The sequence below is a fragment of the Equus caballus genome, chromosome 1 (genome assembly GCF_041296265.1).
Source record: "Equus caballus isolate H_3958 breed thoroughbred chromosome 1, TB-T2T, whole genome shotgun sequence".
Lineage (NCBI taxonomy): Eukaryota > Metazoa > Chordata > Mammalia > Perissodactyla > Equidae > Equus > Equus caballus.
In genome coordinates this window covers 62,415,443-62,430,585 of record NC_091684.1, presented here as the reverse complement: position 1 = coordinate 62,430,585, position 15,143 = coordinate 62,415,443, and the positions used below count along the sequence as shown (strand labels likewise).

The 15,143-nt window shown below is 48.2% G+C and overlaps 1 protein-coding gene across 50 annotated transcripts in view; it reads left to right on the top strand.

The window, feature by feature from the left end:
* Positions 1-15,143, top strand: part of CAMK2G (calcium/calmodulin dependent protein kinase II gamma) — a 55,358-nt gene that overhangs the window by 11,487 nt on the left and 28,728 nt on the right. For all 50 annotated transcript variants that reach the window (XR_011437541.1, XR_011437528.1, XR_011437534.1 and 47 more), the window contains exons 3-9: positions 1,572-1,631; positions 9,955-10,009; positions 10,885-10,950; positions 13,262-13,334; positions 13,477-13,579; positions 14,014-14,097; positions 14,543-14,637. Coding sequence is in view for 43 of the 50 variants with exons in the window: in XM_005602496.4 (XP_005602553.1) it covers positions 1,572-1,631; positions 9,955-10,009; positions 10,885-10,950; positions 13,262-13,334; positions 13,477-13,579; positions 14,014-14,097; positions 14,543-14,637 (536 nt within the window). In the remaining 7 variants the exon portion in view is untranslated. The remainder of the gene's footprint in view (positions 1-1,571; positions 1,632-9,954; positions 10,010-10,884; positions 10,951-13,261; positions 13,335-13,476; positions 13,580-14,013; positions 14,098-14,542; positions 14,638-15,143) is intronic.

Sequence of the window (15,143 nt, the reverse complement as noted above, 5' to 3'; positions counted from 1 at the left end):
CCTGAGCTAACATCCTCCAGCAATCCTCCTCTTTTTGCTGAGGAAGACTGGCCCTGAGCTAACATCCGTGCCCATCTTCCTCTACTTTGTACGTGGGGCACCTGCCATAGCATGGCTTGATAAGTGGTGTGCAGATCCACACTCGGGATCCAAACTGGTGAACCCCAGGCTGCCAAAGCAGAATGTGCGAACTTAACTGCTGCGCCACTGGGCCGGCCCCAAGCCTGAAGTCTTTACTGATGCTCTCACTTTTCTTTATCCTTTTGTCATATCATAGTGATGGCGAATGAGGACTCTAGGCTTAGACCACCTGTATCCGCTGCAGGTTACTTTAACTTTTTAAGCCTCAGTTTCCTCATTTGTAATGTGATGGAACTAATCCAATCCCTTACTTCATAGGGTTTCCTTGAGGATGAAATAAGATAATCCATGCCTCTGCCTGGCATATAGCAAATAGTAGTTATTACTACTGCTGTTGATCTTATTGATAAACCCTTATTAAGCCCCTGTTATGGAGGGAACTCGATAAAGCACCACTTTGAAGGTCCCACCCTTTGAAGAGCTTGTGACCAAAAGATAACTGAGTAACATATGATGTGAGGATTCTAAGAGGTACAGTGGGAGGTAGGAGGGTGGTCATAGCAGGGAGAAGTCGCAGTCTACTGAGAGGAACAGGGAAGACTTTGTGAAGGAGGTGGCTTTTGTCAGGATCCCAGCAAGAAGAATTAGGGAGGGAGAGTTGGGCGGGCTTCTAGTCGCCTTGCTTTGATTTGAGTAGTAGCATCCTATTTCTGCTTCCTGGGGCTCTGCCTTCCTCTGGAAGAAATTGACCAACACAGCTCACTTGAATCTAGGGACTCTTGGCTTCTGGTCATTTCACCAAATCAGTTACCCCAGAACCTGAGTGTCAAGAGGTCAGAGCTCACAGCAGTGGGTGGCCAAGAGGATCCTGGGGAGAAGCAGGATTTCTATAAAGTAATAGTACCAACCTCATAGAGTTGTTATGAGGATAAGTTAAAAGATGTATCTCCCTGGTGTAGAAGTAAGCTCTCAATAAATGTTAGCTATTATTATTTTTTTTTTCAAATCATCATTATCATCATCATCATTTTGTTGTCAGCATCATTGTGTTTCAGGGCGGCTATGAAGACTAAATCAGAGAATACATGCAAAACTCCTAGCACAGTGTCTGGTCATGGAGTAGGTGCTCAGTAAAACTTAGCTGCTATTAGTATTTCTAACAAGAAAGAGATTCTGCCTCCATCCTCCCACCCCCGGCCCATTGAAGTCCCTGCTTTAGTGGAAAGAGCACTGGAGTTTTAGTTGAAGACCTGGATTCAGATCCTAGCTCTGCCACTCAGCAGCTTGAGGTCTTTTCCTAACGCATTTCCTCACCTGGAAAAGGTGGTGGTAATACCTGTCTCCAGGATTGCCGTGCCTTGCTGCATTAATTCAGCAAATCATAAAAAAGTGCACAGTTGGTGCCTAAGAATTGAAGGAATATGAATAGCCAGGTGGCCACGAATAGAATGAATGGTTGATGGCTTTTGTTTTCTCTCTTCTGCTTTTAGATCACCAGAAACTAGAACGTGAAGCCCGGATATGCCGACTTTTAAAACATCCAAACATTGGTAAGTGTCCTTGGGCATTTTGTAGAAAGTGGGAGGAAGAGATCTGCTGCTTTTGTGTGTGGAACCATTTCTGTCCCTGGGCCTTTGCTTGGTGTCTTTTTAGCAGCCGTGTCTTGCTCAGAATTCTGGCATTCTAGTTTAGGGACCTGAGTGGCTCCATCCCTGTGGTGCCGTCTCAGGGCTGGGATGTGAGCTATCCGGAGAGGTTTCAGACTTCCTTTCTTCCTCTCCCCTTCTGTCTTTGGGCTGAGGTCCAGGGTCCTCAGCCTGTGAGGCTCTGGGCTAGTAGCCTGCCAGCATCCCTCACCAGGGACCTTCCCCAGCGGTCATAAAAGGGTCCGGATTTTGTTTCTGGACTTGAAAGAGTTTTGTTCCTGTTGCAGTGTCGTGCACACTCTGGGGGTTTCCATGGCGCTCCCGTTTGTGTTCCCCAGAGCCAGGAAAGCAAGTTGCCCACCCGCCTGGCTTCTCTGGAGAAGGGATGGAAGGAGCCACTCTCATGGGGAAGGAGAAAAAATTAAGAAGATTTCTCCCTGCTCCCACCCTGACTTGGGGAACAAGAGCACATTGTTGGTTGTTCTAAAGCCTGGGGAGGTTTGCCTTCCACAACCCACTCCAGCTCAGTTTTACATTGTTTAGCTGAAATAGTCTTTGCCAGAAGCGTTGGCCCTGATTTGGTGCTTTTTGCAGAGGGGACAGAAACTGGGCTGGCTGCAGTATCTGAGCAGAAACCCCAGTCTTGACTTGAGGCAGAGCAGAGAGCATCTCCTAGGTTTTCGCAGAAAGCCCTGAGTCATCACAAAGAACAACACGTGTTCAGTGCTCCTCTGGCATGGCCTAAATAACAGGGCTCCCACAGTGCCTTAGAGGCCGCCTGGTCTGCTCTGTTGGTGGCCAGGGCTGTGAGGCCAATTGCTGAAGCTTGATGCTTCCTCCAGAGCTACTTAGCCTCTGGCTTCCCAGATCTGGGGCTAGAATGCTCAGCATGAGCTATTACATGGGAAGAGCTGAGGTCGTACTCCAGCCCAAGGGGAGAGGAGCAGAGGTAACCAGAACTCCAACTATACAGGGCTTTATAGATTGCAGTCAGCAGCTTGGATTAGTCCAGAGCAGACTGGCATAGCCAGGGCTCAGCTCTGCCTGGTATAGTATGTTCCACGGAGCTAGCACCTCTCAGCCAGTGGGTCCTGGGCCTGGAACTGTTGGAGCTCCTGTTTGATCTCTGAAGTTAGACCCACACCTGAAAATGGCACCGTGGGGACCAACATGTTACCTTGGGTAGGAGAGAGATGATGGAGAAGAACAGCTGGAACAGCAGTCACAAATTTAGGCATGTTTCATTTGGCCGGCTCGTGGGTCTAAAAATATTTTTATTATTTGCCAGTATTTGAAAATGAGATTTCACATTTTAAAAAAAATTCTCTTCTCTGGTCTTTCAAATCAGAAGGCTTAGCTCTGCTGAGCCCACATCCATGTGTGGCCAGAGTCAGCTGGGGCTCGGCAGTGGCTGCCCCTTTAGCCCACTAGCCACTGTCCTTGCCACTCCTCGTTATCCCACATTTGCACTACCCATGTGATCCCTGCAGGCTTTGTGAGCTTGTGACCTCTGACCTGGAAGTTCCAGAACAGGAAGAAAAAGCATAGGGGTAACTAAAGCCATCTACAAGCACAGAGCATCTTGGTGTTCTAGTCCTGGATCTCAGAGTCCGAGGACGGTAACTTCCTTTCCTTATACTCCTGTGACCAACATGAAGGGAGGCGAACAAGGGGTGGGGTAGATCATGTAGGAGGCAGAAGCATGGCTGCATCACCTACGACACGGGTGTGGTTGACCACAGAGGGTTAGGGTGGGATGAAAACAATTGTGAAATGACCAAGAAGGATAAAATCGAGATGCTAGCTGAAAAAAGTCCTACCCTGCTTTCTGTGTATTTCTAGAAATTAAGTATATACTTTTTGGCCTTTCAGACTTCACTTGGTTTGGTCACTCTTTTTTTTTTTTTTACCACTTGCCCCCAGCTCAGAATTAAGGCAGACAGAGGGACCATCTACCCCAACCATCTGCTCTGTTAGGGAGGCAACAAGAGCCAGGCAAGGCACACTCGCTTTGTCAGCATCTGATTGCTTCCATTTCATGACTGCTCCCAGATCCTGAGGGATATTGGTCTGAGGCCCTGAGGTCAAAGGCAGGGAGAGAGAAAGGTGAATCAGGACTGTGCCCTGGGAGAGTTGGCTGGTCAGGCTTTCTGGCTTCCAGTGGGAACCAGGGCTCCTGGAGATGTGGCAGAACTGCAGGTCCAGGAGGTGAGGGTTGCTCTGGATCCTGACCTGGCTCGTGGCAGGAGATGAGGCAGTTTTGTCTCCGTAGTTCACTATTCCTCTCCTCTCTCTGCTGCTCCATCCTTCAGAGCTGTGGCCCTTTTGGCTTCAGCCTCTTTAACTCCATCCTGGAGGGATACAAGTGGACCAGCCCAATAGTGGTACAGATTTGAAGAAGACAAGAGCATAGAGCACACAGTCAACCTCTGGTTCTGTCAGGCTTGGAGGCACTTGAATTCAGAAGGGTATTTGGTGCAAGAAGCCGGGCATCCCCAGTTTTTTCCCTAATAGATATCCTGTCTCCGGAGTTAAAAGTCTGTTGGAAGAGTGAACCCACATGTAAACCATGGACTCTGGGTGATAATGATGTGTCAGTGTAGGTTCATCAAGTGTAACGAATGTGATGGTTGGGTAGGGGATGTTGATGGTGGGGGAGGTTGTGTGTGTATGGGGACGAGGGTATGTGGGAGCTCTTTGTACTTTCTGCTCAGTTTTGCCATGAACCCAAAATGGCTCTAAAAAGTAAAGTCTATTGGGACCAGGCTGGTGGCATAGTGGTTAAGTTCGCACACTCCTCTTTGGCAGCCTGTGGTTCATGGGTTCAGATCCTGGGTGTGGACCTACACACTGCTCATCAAGCCATGCTGTGGCGGTGTCCCACATACAAAATAGGAGATTGGCACAGATGTTAGCTCAGTGCAAACTTCCTCACCAAAAAACTAACTTACTAACTAAAGTCCCTAGTTAAAAAAAAAAAAGCCTGTTGGTAATGAGGCCTACTGCAGAAATTGAGACAGCCCTGGAGGATGTGACCAGAGGTGTGGAGTTGAGAGGAGAAGGTGGTAGTGCTGATTATCTAAAGTCAGAATGGAGTGTGTTCTTCCTGTGATCTGCTTGCTCCCTGCTCTGAATTCCTCTAATGAATAGACTCTGTCTTCCTTCATGCTGAGCTGCCCCAGCAGTTTCCATCACAGTCTGGCACTGTGGTTTAGAGCAGCACTTCTCAAACTTTCATGTGTTCATGAATCTCCTAGGGATCGTGTTAAAATTCAGATTCTGATTTAGTAGGTCTGAGGTGGATCTGAGCTTGTCCGCAAGTGATGCTCACGTGCAGAAGCAGAGGTCTGTGGCTTTGGCATCGTCTTCCAGGTTTGAATCTGAGATTTGCTGTTTGGTAGCTGTGACCTCCAGCACACTATTTCACCCACCTGTGCTTCTGTTCTGTCATCTGTGCCTCTTTGTGGAGTTGTTGTGAGAGGGTTCAGCAAGCAAAGGAGGCCTAGGAAATAAATGGAGATAATGGAAGTGGAGATTCCAGCTCCCAGAAGTGATCTTTCCTAAACCCCTAGTCCCAACTCAGTTCACGAGTTATTCAAGTGAGGCTGCCTTTTACCTTGGGCCCAGGGCCCATTCAGCTAACAGTAGTGTAGCAGAAACAGTTACAAAGAAAAAGAAGAAAACATTAGATTATGACAGAGCAGCTCCCAAATCCTTGCTCACCTGCTCCTGGGGGGCAGCCTCCGTCCTCCACCAGCCCCCACTGTGGACATTAACAGTGACACCTTGTCAGTACTTTTTTGACTGAAGTTTATTAGTTAAAATCTGGCATATTGTTGGGTGGTCTTGTTTTTGTTTTTTGAGGAAGATTAGCTAACTGCTGCCAGTCCTCCTCTTTTTGCTGAGGAAGACTGGCCCTGAGCTAACATCCATGCCCATCTCCCTCTACTTTATATGTGGGATGCCTGCCACACCATAGCTTGCCAAGTGGTGCCATGTCTGCACCCAGGATCCGAACCTGTGAACCCTGGGCTGCCGAAGCGGAACATGCGCACTTAGCTGCTGCACCACCAGGCCAGCCCCTGTTGGGTGCTTTTTAAACATTGGAAATAGTGGCAACATTTGGGTTGTGGCTTTGTCAGGTATGAAACATCAAGTAAGATCATTTAGGTATTTTTTTGGCCTGTTCTTCCTTTCACAGTTTGTGAAGAACAATAATTAGGTTTATCGCAGTAAATGCTCTATAGTCCTTTTCCAAGATCTTCCTGTCTGTAGATTGGCCTGGCCCTCCTTGGCCTTCATGCCCTCTCATTACTGTGGAATGGGCTGGGTGTCAGATTATTTTATTCCACACATCCATAGCATCCTTTGCTTCTGCCTCACAGCCCTCAGCACAGTCGTGCTTAGTTACATATTTGTGTAAGTGCTGGTTTAAAGCCTGTCTTCCCCGTTCACCTGGAAGCTCCGAGATGGCAGGGCTGGGTTTTTCTCTTCTTTACAGCCATAGCCGTGGCATGTACAGCCACGCTTGCTTCAGGGAAGGTGCTGAATGAACATTGATGAGCAAGTCAGAATGGCCAAGGCTAGTGGGGACAGGTTGAAGCTCCTTTGCTGAAGAGGATAGAGGAAGTGACTCCCTAGCAGGCAATTCTGCAATATCAAGGATCTTGAAGTTGGTTTGTTTTGGCTTCAAGTCTTGGTTCTACCGTTTAGTGTGACCTTGGATGAGTTTCTTTTGGAGCCTTAGTTTCCTGTCCTGTCGTGGGGGTAGTAGAAGTTACCCCACAGAGTTAATTCAAGGGTTCAGTAAAATAATATATGTAAAGCACTTGACACGATTCCTAGCACACAGAAACAGTTCAACTAAGTGTTAGTTATTATAATTTGGCTCATTATTATCAAGAGTCTGCTAGGTAGGCATTTAGAGTGGCACAGTCAAGTTTCTCCTCTTGTTCTCAGTTCCCAGTTAATTTTCTCTACAAATGAAAAAAAAAAAGAAAAATGACAGCCTTGCTCAGATACGGGGCCTTCCGCACCTGTCCCTCCTTGTCTTGGTGGTGCCTTGCTCTGGGGCACAGATTAAAGCCGTTCTCTGGACTAGGTGGCCAGGGAGGATTAGTCTTCCTTTGCTGCTCTTTTCTTTTGACGCCCCTCCCTGCTTTCTCCCACCTGAGCTCTGTGTGTGGCCTTCCTGGAGAAGGACAAGTGCCAGTGACTCCCTGTCTGGGCATAGGCATGGGTGCCTGCACTTTTTGCCCTGTTCTCAGCTCTGCTGTGCTGAACTGGGGGCTAGCACAGGGGTGAGGGTCCAGGGGGGGCAGGACCAGGCGGCAGGGCTCTCTTGGGAATGGTTGTTAGCATTGTACCTGCTGTCCTGTTAGCTCACCATCCTGCTGTTAGTCACCTCCCTAATGAAGCAGGTCTTTAGCTTCTGGGACAGCTGATTTCCAGGGGATTATTTGTATTACACACTTTAATGCTTTTTAATAGCAAATTTTTAATTAAATGGAGAGTCCTTTTGGAAGCGAGGAAGCAGCAGCTGCAGCAGGACTCAGCGTGAGGCACCAACTTAGGCCAGAGAAGCACAAGTGAGGAGGAAGGGTGGCAGGGCTTTGGGGAGCTCAGTTGAGCATGTCTGGGTTAGTTAGGTGGGAGGGAAGCAGCAGTCTGGCTGTCGCTCCTTCCTTCTGTCATCTGTAGGCCCAGAGAAGTGTGAGCTTGGTTCCCAAGTACAAGAAAAAACAGTTTGAGGAGGAGAATTTTAGAAGTACTACCCACCTTTGATCCCATTGGTAAATCACAGAAATACTGAGTTTGGGTGGAATTTGGGGGTTAAGTAACTTGATCAGATCAAATAAGGTAGGCAACATGAAGTGTAAACAATCGTCAGGGCCTGGTTCTAGCCCGAGCAGGCCTGGGTCCTCATTTGTCAAGTGAGGAGAACCACGTGGCTGTAGTGATGGCTGAGTGCCTGTATTGACTTTCTGGCTGATCTTGCTTTGGTAGCGAGGGAATGTAGGCAAGTGCCTCAGCCCTGATGAAATGCTCTGACACTGGAAATGGAAGCTGTCCTTTGGGGTGGTTGGCAGCCTGGGCCCACTGAGGGAGAGACATGGTGATTTCGTTGTTTCTAAGAACTTCACTGGTTGGTTTGGTGTCAGGCCATTCCTGAAGTGCTCTGTGAGGTGCTCCTGAAACTGCCAAGGATTGGAGCGAAGGTCAAACAGAGGGAGCCCTTTGGAACAGAGGTTCCCCATCAAGAGAGTTCAGGTGAGGGAAGGGACAGGAACACCTGGGACAGTTGGCCACAGCATTGAGTTGTGTTTGCAGTAGAATGATGCTCAGGGATTGGTGTTTAATCCAGAGGTGGCTTTGTGGACAGAAGCTTGAAGAGGAGACCTCAGAAGACATTAGGTTGATTTTTAGCCCAAGAGCTCTGGAGGTGGGGAGTGGGAAGGGATTCTGCGCTCCAAGCTTTTCTTTCAGTTGGTGAGTTACCCTAGTCTGTTCCATGCAGTGGCCTTCTGGACCCATCTGTGATGCTGTTGTAGGTTCATTCGTGAGTGATTTCTCTCCCAGGTTCCATTGCTTTGTTGCCTGAGTATGTGGGCTACTCCGTATTTCTTATAGGAAGCAGTGGTGTAGACCAGTCTTTGGAGGCAGAAAGAGCTGGGTTCACATTTTGACCCACCATATCTTTGGCCTTTGGCCAGGTACTATATGTACCTGAGCCTCCAGTGTCCTCATCTGTAGAATGGGAATAATACTCATCTCAGGGTGGTTGTCAGGAAAAATAAATTCGTAGAAGGCAGGCACTGTGTCCTTCCTAAATCCCACCATCTAGCACAGGGTCCGGCACACAGTAGGTATTCATTAAATGCTTATACAATAAGTAATGTATGCAAAGCGCCTAACACAAAGCCTGGCACTAACACTCACTTAATTCAGTAATCCTCCCTTATTGATGGTTTTACTTTCTGAGGTTTCAGTTACCGACATTCAACTGCGGTCCAAAAATATTAAATAGAAGATTCCAGAAATAACCAATTCTTAAGTTTCAAATTGCGTGCCATTCTGAGTAGTGTGATGAAATCTCACGCCGTGCCACTTCGTCTGCTGGGGATATGAATCATCCCTGTGTCCAGCATATCCTCGACTGTATGCACCACCCGTCCATTAGTCACTTAGTAGCCGTTTCAGTTATCAGATCGACTGTCACTGCATCACAGTGCTTGTGTTCAAGTAACCCTTATTTTACTTAATAACAGCTCCAAAGCTCAAGAGTAGTAATGCTGGCAATTCAGATATGCCAAAGAGAAGCCGTCAAGGGCTTTCTTTAAGTGAAAAGGTGAAAGCTCTCAACTTAAGAAAAGAAAAAAATCATATACTGAGATTGCTAAGATCTATGCTAACTTTTATTACAGTATATTGTTATAATTGTCCTATTTTATTATTAGTTATTGTTGTTAATCTCTTACTGTGCCTAATTTATAAATTAAACTTGATCATAGGTATATATGTATAGGAAAAAACATAGTATACATAGGGTTCAGTACTATCGTGGTTTCAGGCATCCACTGGGGGTCTTGGAACTCATCCCCCAAGGATGGGACTACTGTAAACAGTTATTTTATCATTGCCTGAGTCTGCATGTTGCCTCTCATGTTTACCATCCTTTGTCCTCACTCCACGTGCCTTCCTGCCGGGCTCTGCCTTTCCAGCTTCTTTCCCTCCTCTTAATTCTCTTCTTCCTATTTACTCCTCTGAAAGAGCTCTCAGGCTGTCACTTCTTGCCATTTTCTGTCCCCCTGTAGTCAGCATAAGTAGTTGCTTCTCACCCTGCATTACCCCATCACGCATCATATCCCAGGACCACCTTCTCTGGGACTAGCCCCTCTGGGAAGTTTCCTTCTAGCTTCTCAGGGAAGGTTGCTTTTCTCCTTGTCTTACTTCTTAGCCATGAAGCTTCTGTCTCTTGCCTGCATCTCGGCACTCTGAGATGGCGACCAGAGCGCTGAACCCTGGGGGCTGGTTATGTCTACTCTGTGGCCGTGTATCTTTGGGTTGAGGGGAGCTGGGCATGTTGCCACTTCTCACTGTTGCTCCTTTAGGAGAGAGCCCAATGAGGTTGACAGGATCGGGCAGGGGTAGGGTTGCTGCAGAGGAGAGGAATAGGATTTCCCAGTTTTCTCTCTGTTAATCTCTGTCCCCATCTCCTCTCTTGCAGTGCGCCTCCATGACAGTATTTCTGAAGAAGGGTTTCACTACCTCGTGTTTGACCTGTAAGTGCCATTTTCTGAGGGTGTGGGGGCCTTTCCCTCCAGCTGGCTCAAGATGAAGGCTTGAGAAAAGGCCGAAACTGGGCCTTCAGCCTCTGCTGAGGATCCCTCTCCTTTGCCCGAGGGAGAGGATTTGATTTTTGAACTTCCTCTGGTAACCGGCAGGTTGCTGGGGGGCGGTGGTCTCATTGCTCACTCAGTATTCCCCAGGACTCTGAACCCCAGCATGGCATTGCTCTCACATTTCTGATCAGCAGCACACCCTATGCAGTTGCTTGTTTCTTCTTTCTTGGTGTGTTGTCTTTAGTGGAGAAATAGAATACAGCTCTTTGCATGACCTTAAAAATTCTGGGAAATTGAAAGTAGCTTTTATTAGTCATAAACTGGGCTCTAATTGGTCTCTCCTCCACATTGGTTGTGGTTTAATGTCTTAAAAGTGGCTCTTCACCTCCTGGGAATGGCTCTCCAGTATTTTCAGAGTTGGGGCTTAGTGTCCTTGGTCTTCAACTTTAGTAGTAGGTCGGACCTTCTTGGGCAGCTGTATCTTAATGTTCATATTGGTCTCAAATAAAGCTATAACTTTCTAAGTATGTCGATTATTTTCTCTTAGATTCTCACATGTTTGTCTTTGCCTAAAGTATTAGCTAATCTGTAGGGTATAGAAACAGAAATGTGCAGGAGGAAGGGAGGGCCCGTGTTACCCTAAGGTGAAGCCCCATGTCATTGAAGGATTGAGCATGTTCTGAGCCCTCAGATGAAATGTATGTAAAGTTGGAATTTCTCTAAAAGCTATTCTACAGTGTGACCTGTTACCTTTTGGATGCTGGGGTTGACCAACTGACCTGCCTCCTCTGACCCTATTTGTCTGTCGGTTGCAGTGTTACTGGAGGTGAGCTGTTTGAAGACATTGTGGCCAGAGAGTACTACAGTGAAGCTGATGCCAGGTGAGACGAGGGCCCTTTAGTTCATGTGTGAGTCTTGGCCACCTTGGGGGACCAGGCGTTGTGCCTATTTGAATAGTCTTTGGGGAAGATCAGAAGAGCTCTTGTCTGGACAAAGGTTCTGTTAGAGCTGGACCCAGGCTGCATTTTGTGGGTGATAATTAAAAGTTAAATATTCAGCACTCCCAGATCAGTGTTTTTGCAAAGCCCTTACAAGTCTCCTTTACCCTTTCACCCCAGAAAAACCTTTTCTTTGCACTACTGTGTATCCCAAGTATGCCCAGAGCCCTCCATACCCCTGCTTCTTTCCTTTAACAAATCTACAGTGTACAAGGCATCCTGGGGATGCTCTAGGGATAGAGGAAACACAGTTCGTATCATGAAGGAGTGGAAACGTCTGGGTTAATGATATGACCAGGAACCTTCTCGGGAGATTTCAGCCTGGATCACCTTGTGTTTTGACCACCATGACCAGCCCTGATTTAGGGCTCCTCAGTCCTGAGGACCATTCTTTGGCCACTCACCTCAGCCCCCAGCCCTCCATGGAAACCCTGGCAGCTCATTCATGTGACACAGCAGAATTCCTCCCACACCACAGCTCTCGGGTGCTTGTTTGGCCTGCCTTTCCTGCCTCGGCTCCTCCCCTGGCCCTGAGTTTTCTCTGAGGGTGATGTCCTTACAACCTGGTTTTGATCATTCTGCCTGCAGCTTATCTGGCATATGTGGCAACTCTGGCTGCCTCTGGAGAGTCGGGGAGCGCAGCTTCCTCACAAATTTCTCAACCCTAAGAGGCCACTGTTTGCTGATCAACTTCAGATGCTTCAGCCTCAGGAAAAATTCTGGACTAGGGAGATGAATTCCAGTACCAGCAGGGGAGCACCAGGCTCTGGGGTGGGAGGAGGCAGTGATAGCTCAGGGAGGCTGGCAGGGAGGAGGGAGAGCTGGGGGAGTGACTGTACCAGTGGGCTTGGCCTGGCTCTGCTGGGACATTTCTCACTTTTGCCATTTTTGGCCAGAAGGCTCTCCCTGCTAGCCTGGCTCTGTTCTAATTATATATTTCTGTGGAGACTCGCCTTTTCAGCTCAGTCTTAAAGTCTCTTTGGCCTACTCTTGGGCTGTGTCCTGTGGGGAGGCCTGAGCCTCAGCCTTCAGGAGCCCAGTAAAACCCCTTGGCTCTTGTGGAAGCTCCAGCATCAGATTTTAGAGGAAGGAATATTAAGTCCAAGCCACCAGCCCAGCACCCCCAGACCCCAGGCTCTGCAAGCCTGCTCCACATACCTGGTAATACCTGCTGGGTGGGGCTCCATTCTCTGGGACAGAATTCCTCAACCTCAGCACTGCCGACATAGGGGACCAGGTAATTTTTTATTGTGAGAGCCTTGTCGAGGTTTAGAAGCATCCCTGGCCTCTGCCCACTAGATGCCATTAGCACCCTCCCCCTCAGTTATGACAACCAGAAATGCCTCCAAGCATTGCCAGATATCCCCTGGGGGGGAAAATTGTCCCCCAGGTTTTACTGCTGCTCTAGATTGCCAGTACTCCCTAACAGGTGATTGACTGCAACTGTGGCAGGATGGTTTGGAAGGTGGACAGCCTGATTCAAGAAATGAGCAGCTGAATGTGACTCTGGCTCCGTTTGTCTTTTTCTATACAAAATCGATACCAGAAATGCTCGTCAGGTGCCCTGTTTGGAATGCTCTTAAGTACACTATTTCCTAAAGATGTCTGTGTACTTGTTTTATTTCCCCTACTAGATGATAAACTTCAGGGCCGGCACTGGGTCTTATTCATCTTTAGAGTCTGTGTGGTACCAAGCACAATGCCTTTCGGCACTCAGTAAATGCTTAAATGAATGAGTGCACCCACCCCCAAAACAGCTTAGGCTTAGTTGGGCTCTCCTTCCTAAGTTGCCACCACAAGCCTTTTCTCCAAGAAGAGGGGTAAAGAGAAAGAAGGAAGCAGTTGGATGGCCTCTGTTTCTCAGGACGGAGTCTAGGGTATCTTCCAATCTCTTAGAAATGGACAGTGTTGGGCCTTTGCAGTCGAGGGAGGCATGGTAGACCCTGTTCTAGTCTTTCCTCTGAGAGACTAATGGGAGACCCTGGACAAACCACTTAATCTGCCTTGGCCTCAGTTTCTTCTTCTGTAAAATAGGTTGAATTAGATGCTGTCCAAAGTCCAAGGTTCTGGCTCATTATTCAGTGATTCCCTGTGAACCTGTGACCCAGAGTTTTGTGCTTTAGTCCACAGCATGTGGTTGTGGATGAGGTGGTTTAACCTTCCACTGACATTTCTTTTCCTTCTGCTTTTGCAGCCACTGTATACATCAGATTCTGGAGAGTGTTAACCACATTCACCAGCATGACATTGTCCACCGGGACCTGAAGGTACTATCCAGGCTCCCCCTTTGCCTCCTGCTTGTGACACGTTGGCGCCACCTGGTGCCAGGTGGTGGTACTGCAAGGTCCCATCTAGGCTCCCTCTGGGCCTTAGGGGTGTGCCTCACAAGGTTCTCTCTTCCTTATACAGCCTGAGAACCTGCTACTGGCCAGTAAATGCAAGGGTGCCGCCGTCAAGCTGGCTGATTTTGGCCTAGCCATTGAAGTACAGGGAGAGCAGCAGGCTTGGTTTGGTAAGAGTGAGCCTATCTTTCTGGAATGCAGCCCCCACCCTTCCTCCTCTTCCTGATCTGCCTTCCTCTTTCAGAACTAGAAGCCAGACCCTTAATGGTCCTGGCCTCCTCAGAGACTGGATGAGGGAGAGGGTACAGAGCTCCCCCCTGGTCCTATGTGACTCAAAACAGTGAGTCTAGCTATTGTCACACTGTGTTCTTGCTGTCCCTGGGAAGAAGTGGGAGTTCCTGGTAGGCACATGGTCTTACCCTCTGATTTAGAGTCCGGGCATGACAGGAAGGAAGCCTAGCCTGTCATCTCTTGCTGCCCATGTGCTGAGAGCTTATGTAGCAAAAGCAACAGGAGTGAGATGGGACTTGGGGAAAATTGTTGATGTGGATTTAATGAGAGAGAAAGTTGGTTCAGTGTGCCTCTGCCCTCTCTTTTGCTACAGGTTTTGCTGGCACCCCAGGTTACTTGTCCCCTGAGGTCTTGAGGAAAGATCCCTATGGAAAACCTGTGGATATCTGGGCCTGCGGTAAGCCCATTCCACACTCTCAGCTTTTCGGTGTTAAGGGCCCTCAACTTCCAGTGATGGTGAGAAAGAGACATTGCTATTCCTTCCAGGTCCCACAAGTGTCTGGTACATGTGGAATCACGGTGTTTACTTTAGTGCCCCTGGGATGGCTCTTCCCATCACACCCTCCTCTCCAAGTACTTCCTGGATTATATTTCATCCTTAAAGAGGGATTTGCCTGTGCCTTAGAGGGTGGGTTGTACCTTAAGAAATCCCTGACGTGCTTGGTGACATGAGCAGTGAAGCACAGCAGGAGGAGCTAGTGGCAGAGCATCACTGTCTGCCATCCACTTCTACCTCTGATATGGCCCTTAGCTTTCTGGGTGGCTCCAAGTCCTGTGTGCCTTTTCCTGGTTCATCAGAAAAGTAAGTGACTGACCCCAGTGATCTGTGTTCTGTCTCATAGGGGTCATCCTGTATATCCTCCTGGTGGGATACCCTCCCTTCTGGGATGAGGATCAGCACAAGCTGTATCAGCAGATCAAGGCTGGAGCCTATGATGTAAGAACCAGTTTGTTCCCACCCCTCAGGCTCTGTCTAAGGGAGAGGATATGTTTAGTGTGTCACCGGATACAGGGAGTGTCAGGGGACTTTGAGGATCCAGGAATGAGCATAGAGGTCTCAATTCTTGCCACCCTCATTCCAGGGAGCAACTCTTTTGGTATTTTGGTAGCTATAAAATCCATAACAGCCATTTTGGTAGCTATAAAATCAAGGAGCCCACTGAACCCCTTTGATGTATTATTTGCAAAAAATGGCATGGCCATGTGGTATGCTGCATAACCTAGGGATGAGAAGTCTGGCAGCTCCCTCCACTGCAGTGGGGCCTTGGGCACATCATTGAGCCACTGTTCCTCCTAGTAGAGAGATGAAGTTAAACCAGAAGATGTCAGAGTCAGTCGGAGTCCCCTCCCAGTAATCCCTGATCTGATACTCTGGCATTCTAACCATGACTGCTCTATTTTCCTTTCTCAGTCTTTAAGTTGACACAGGTCCTGGGATACCCC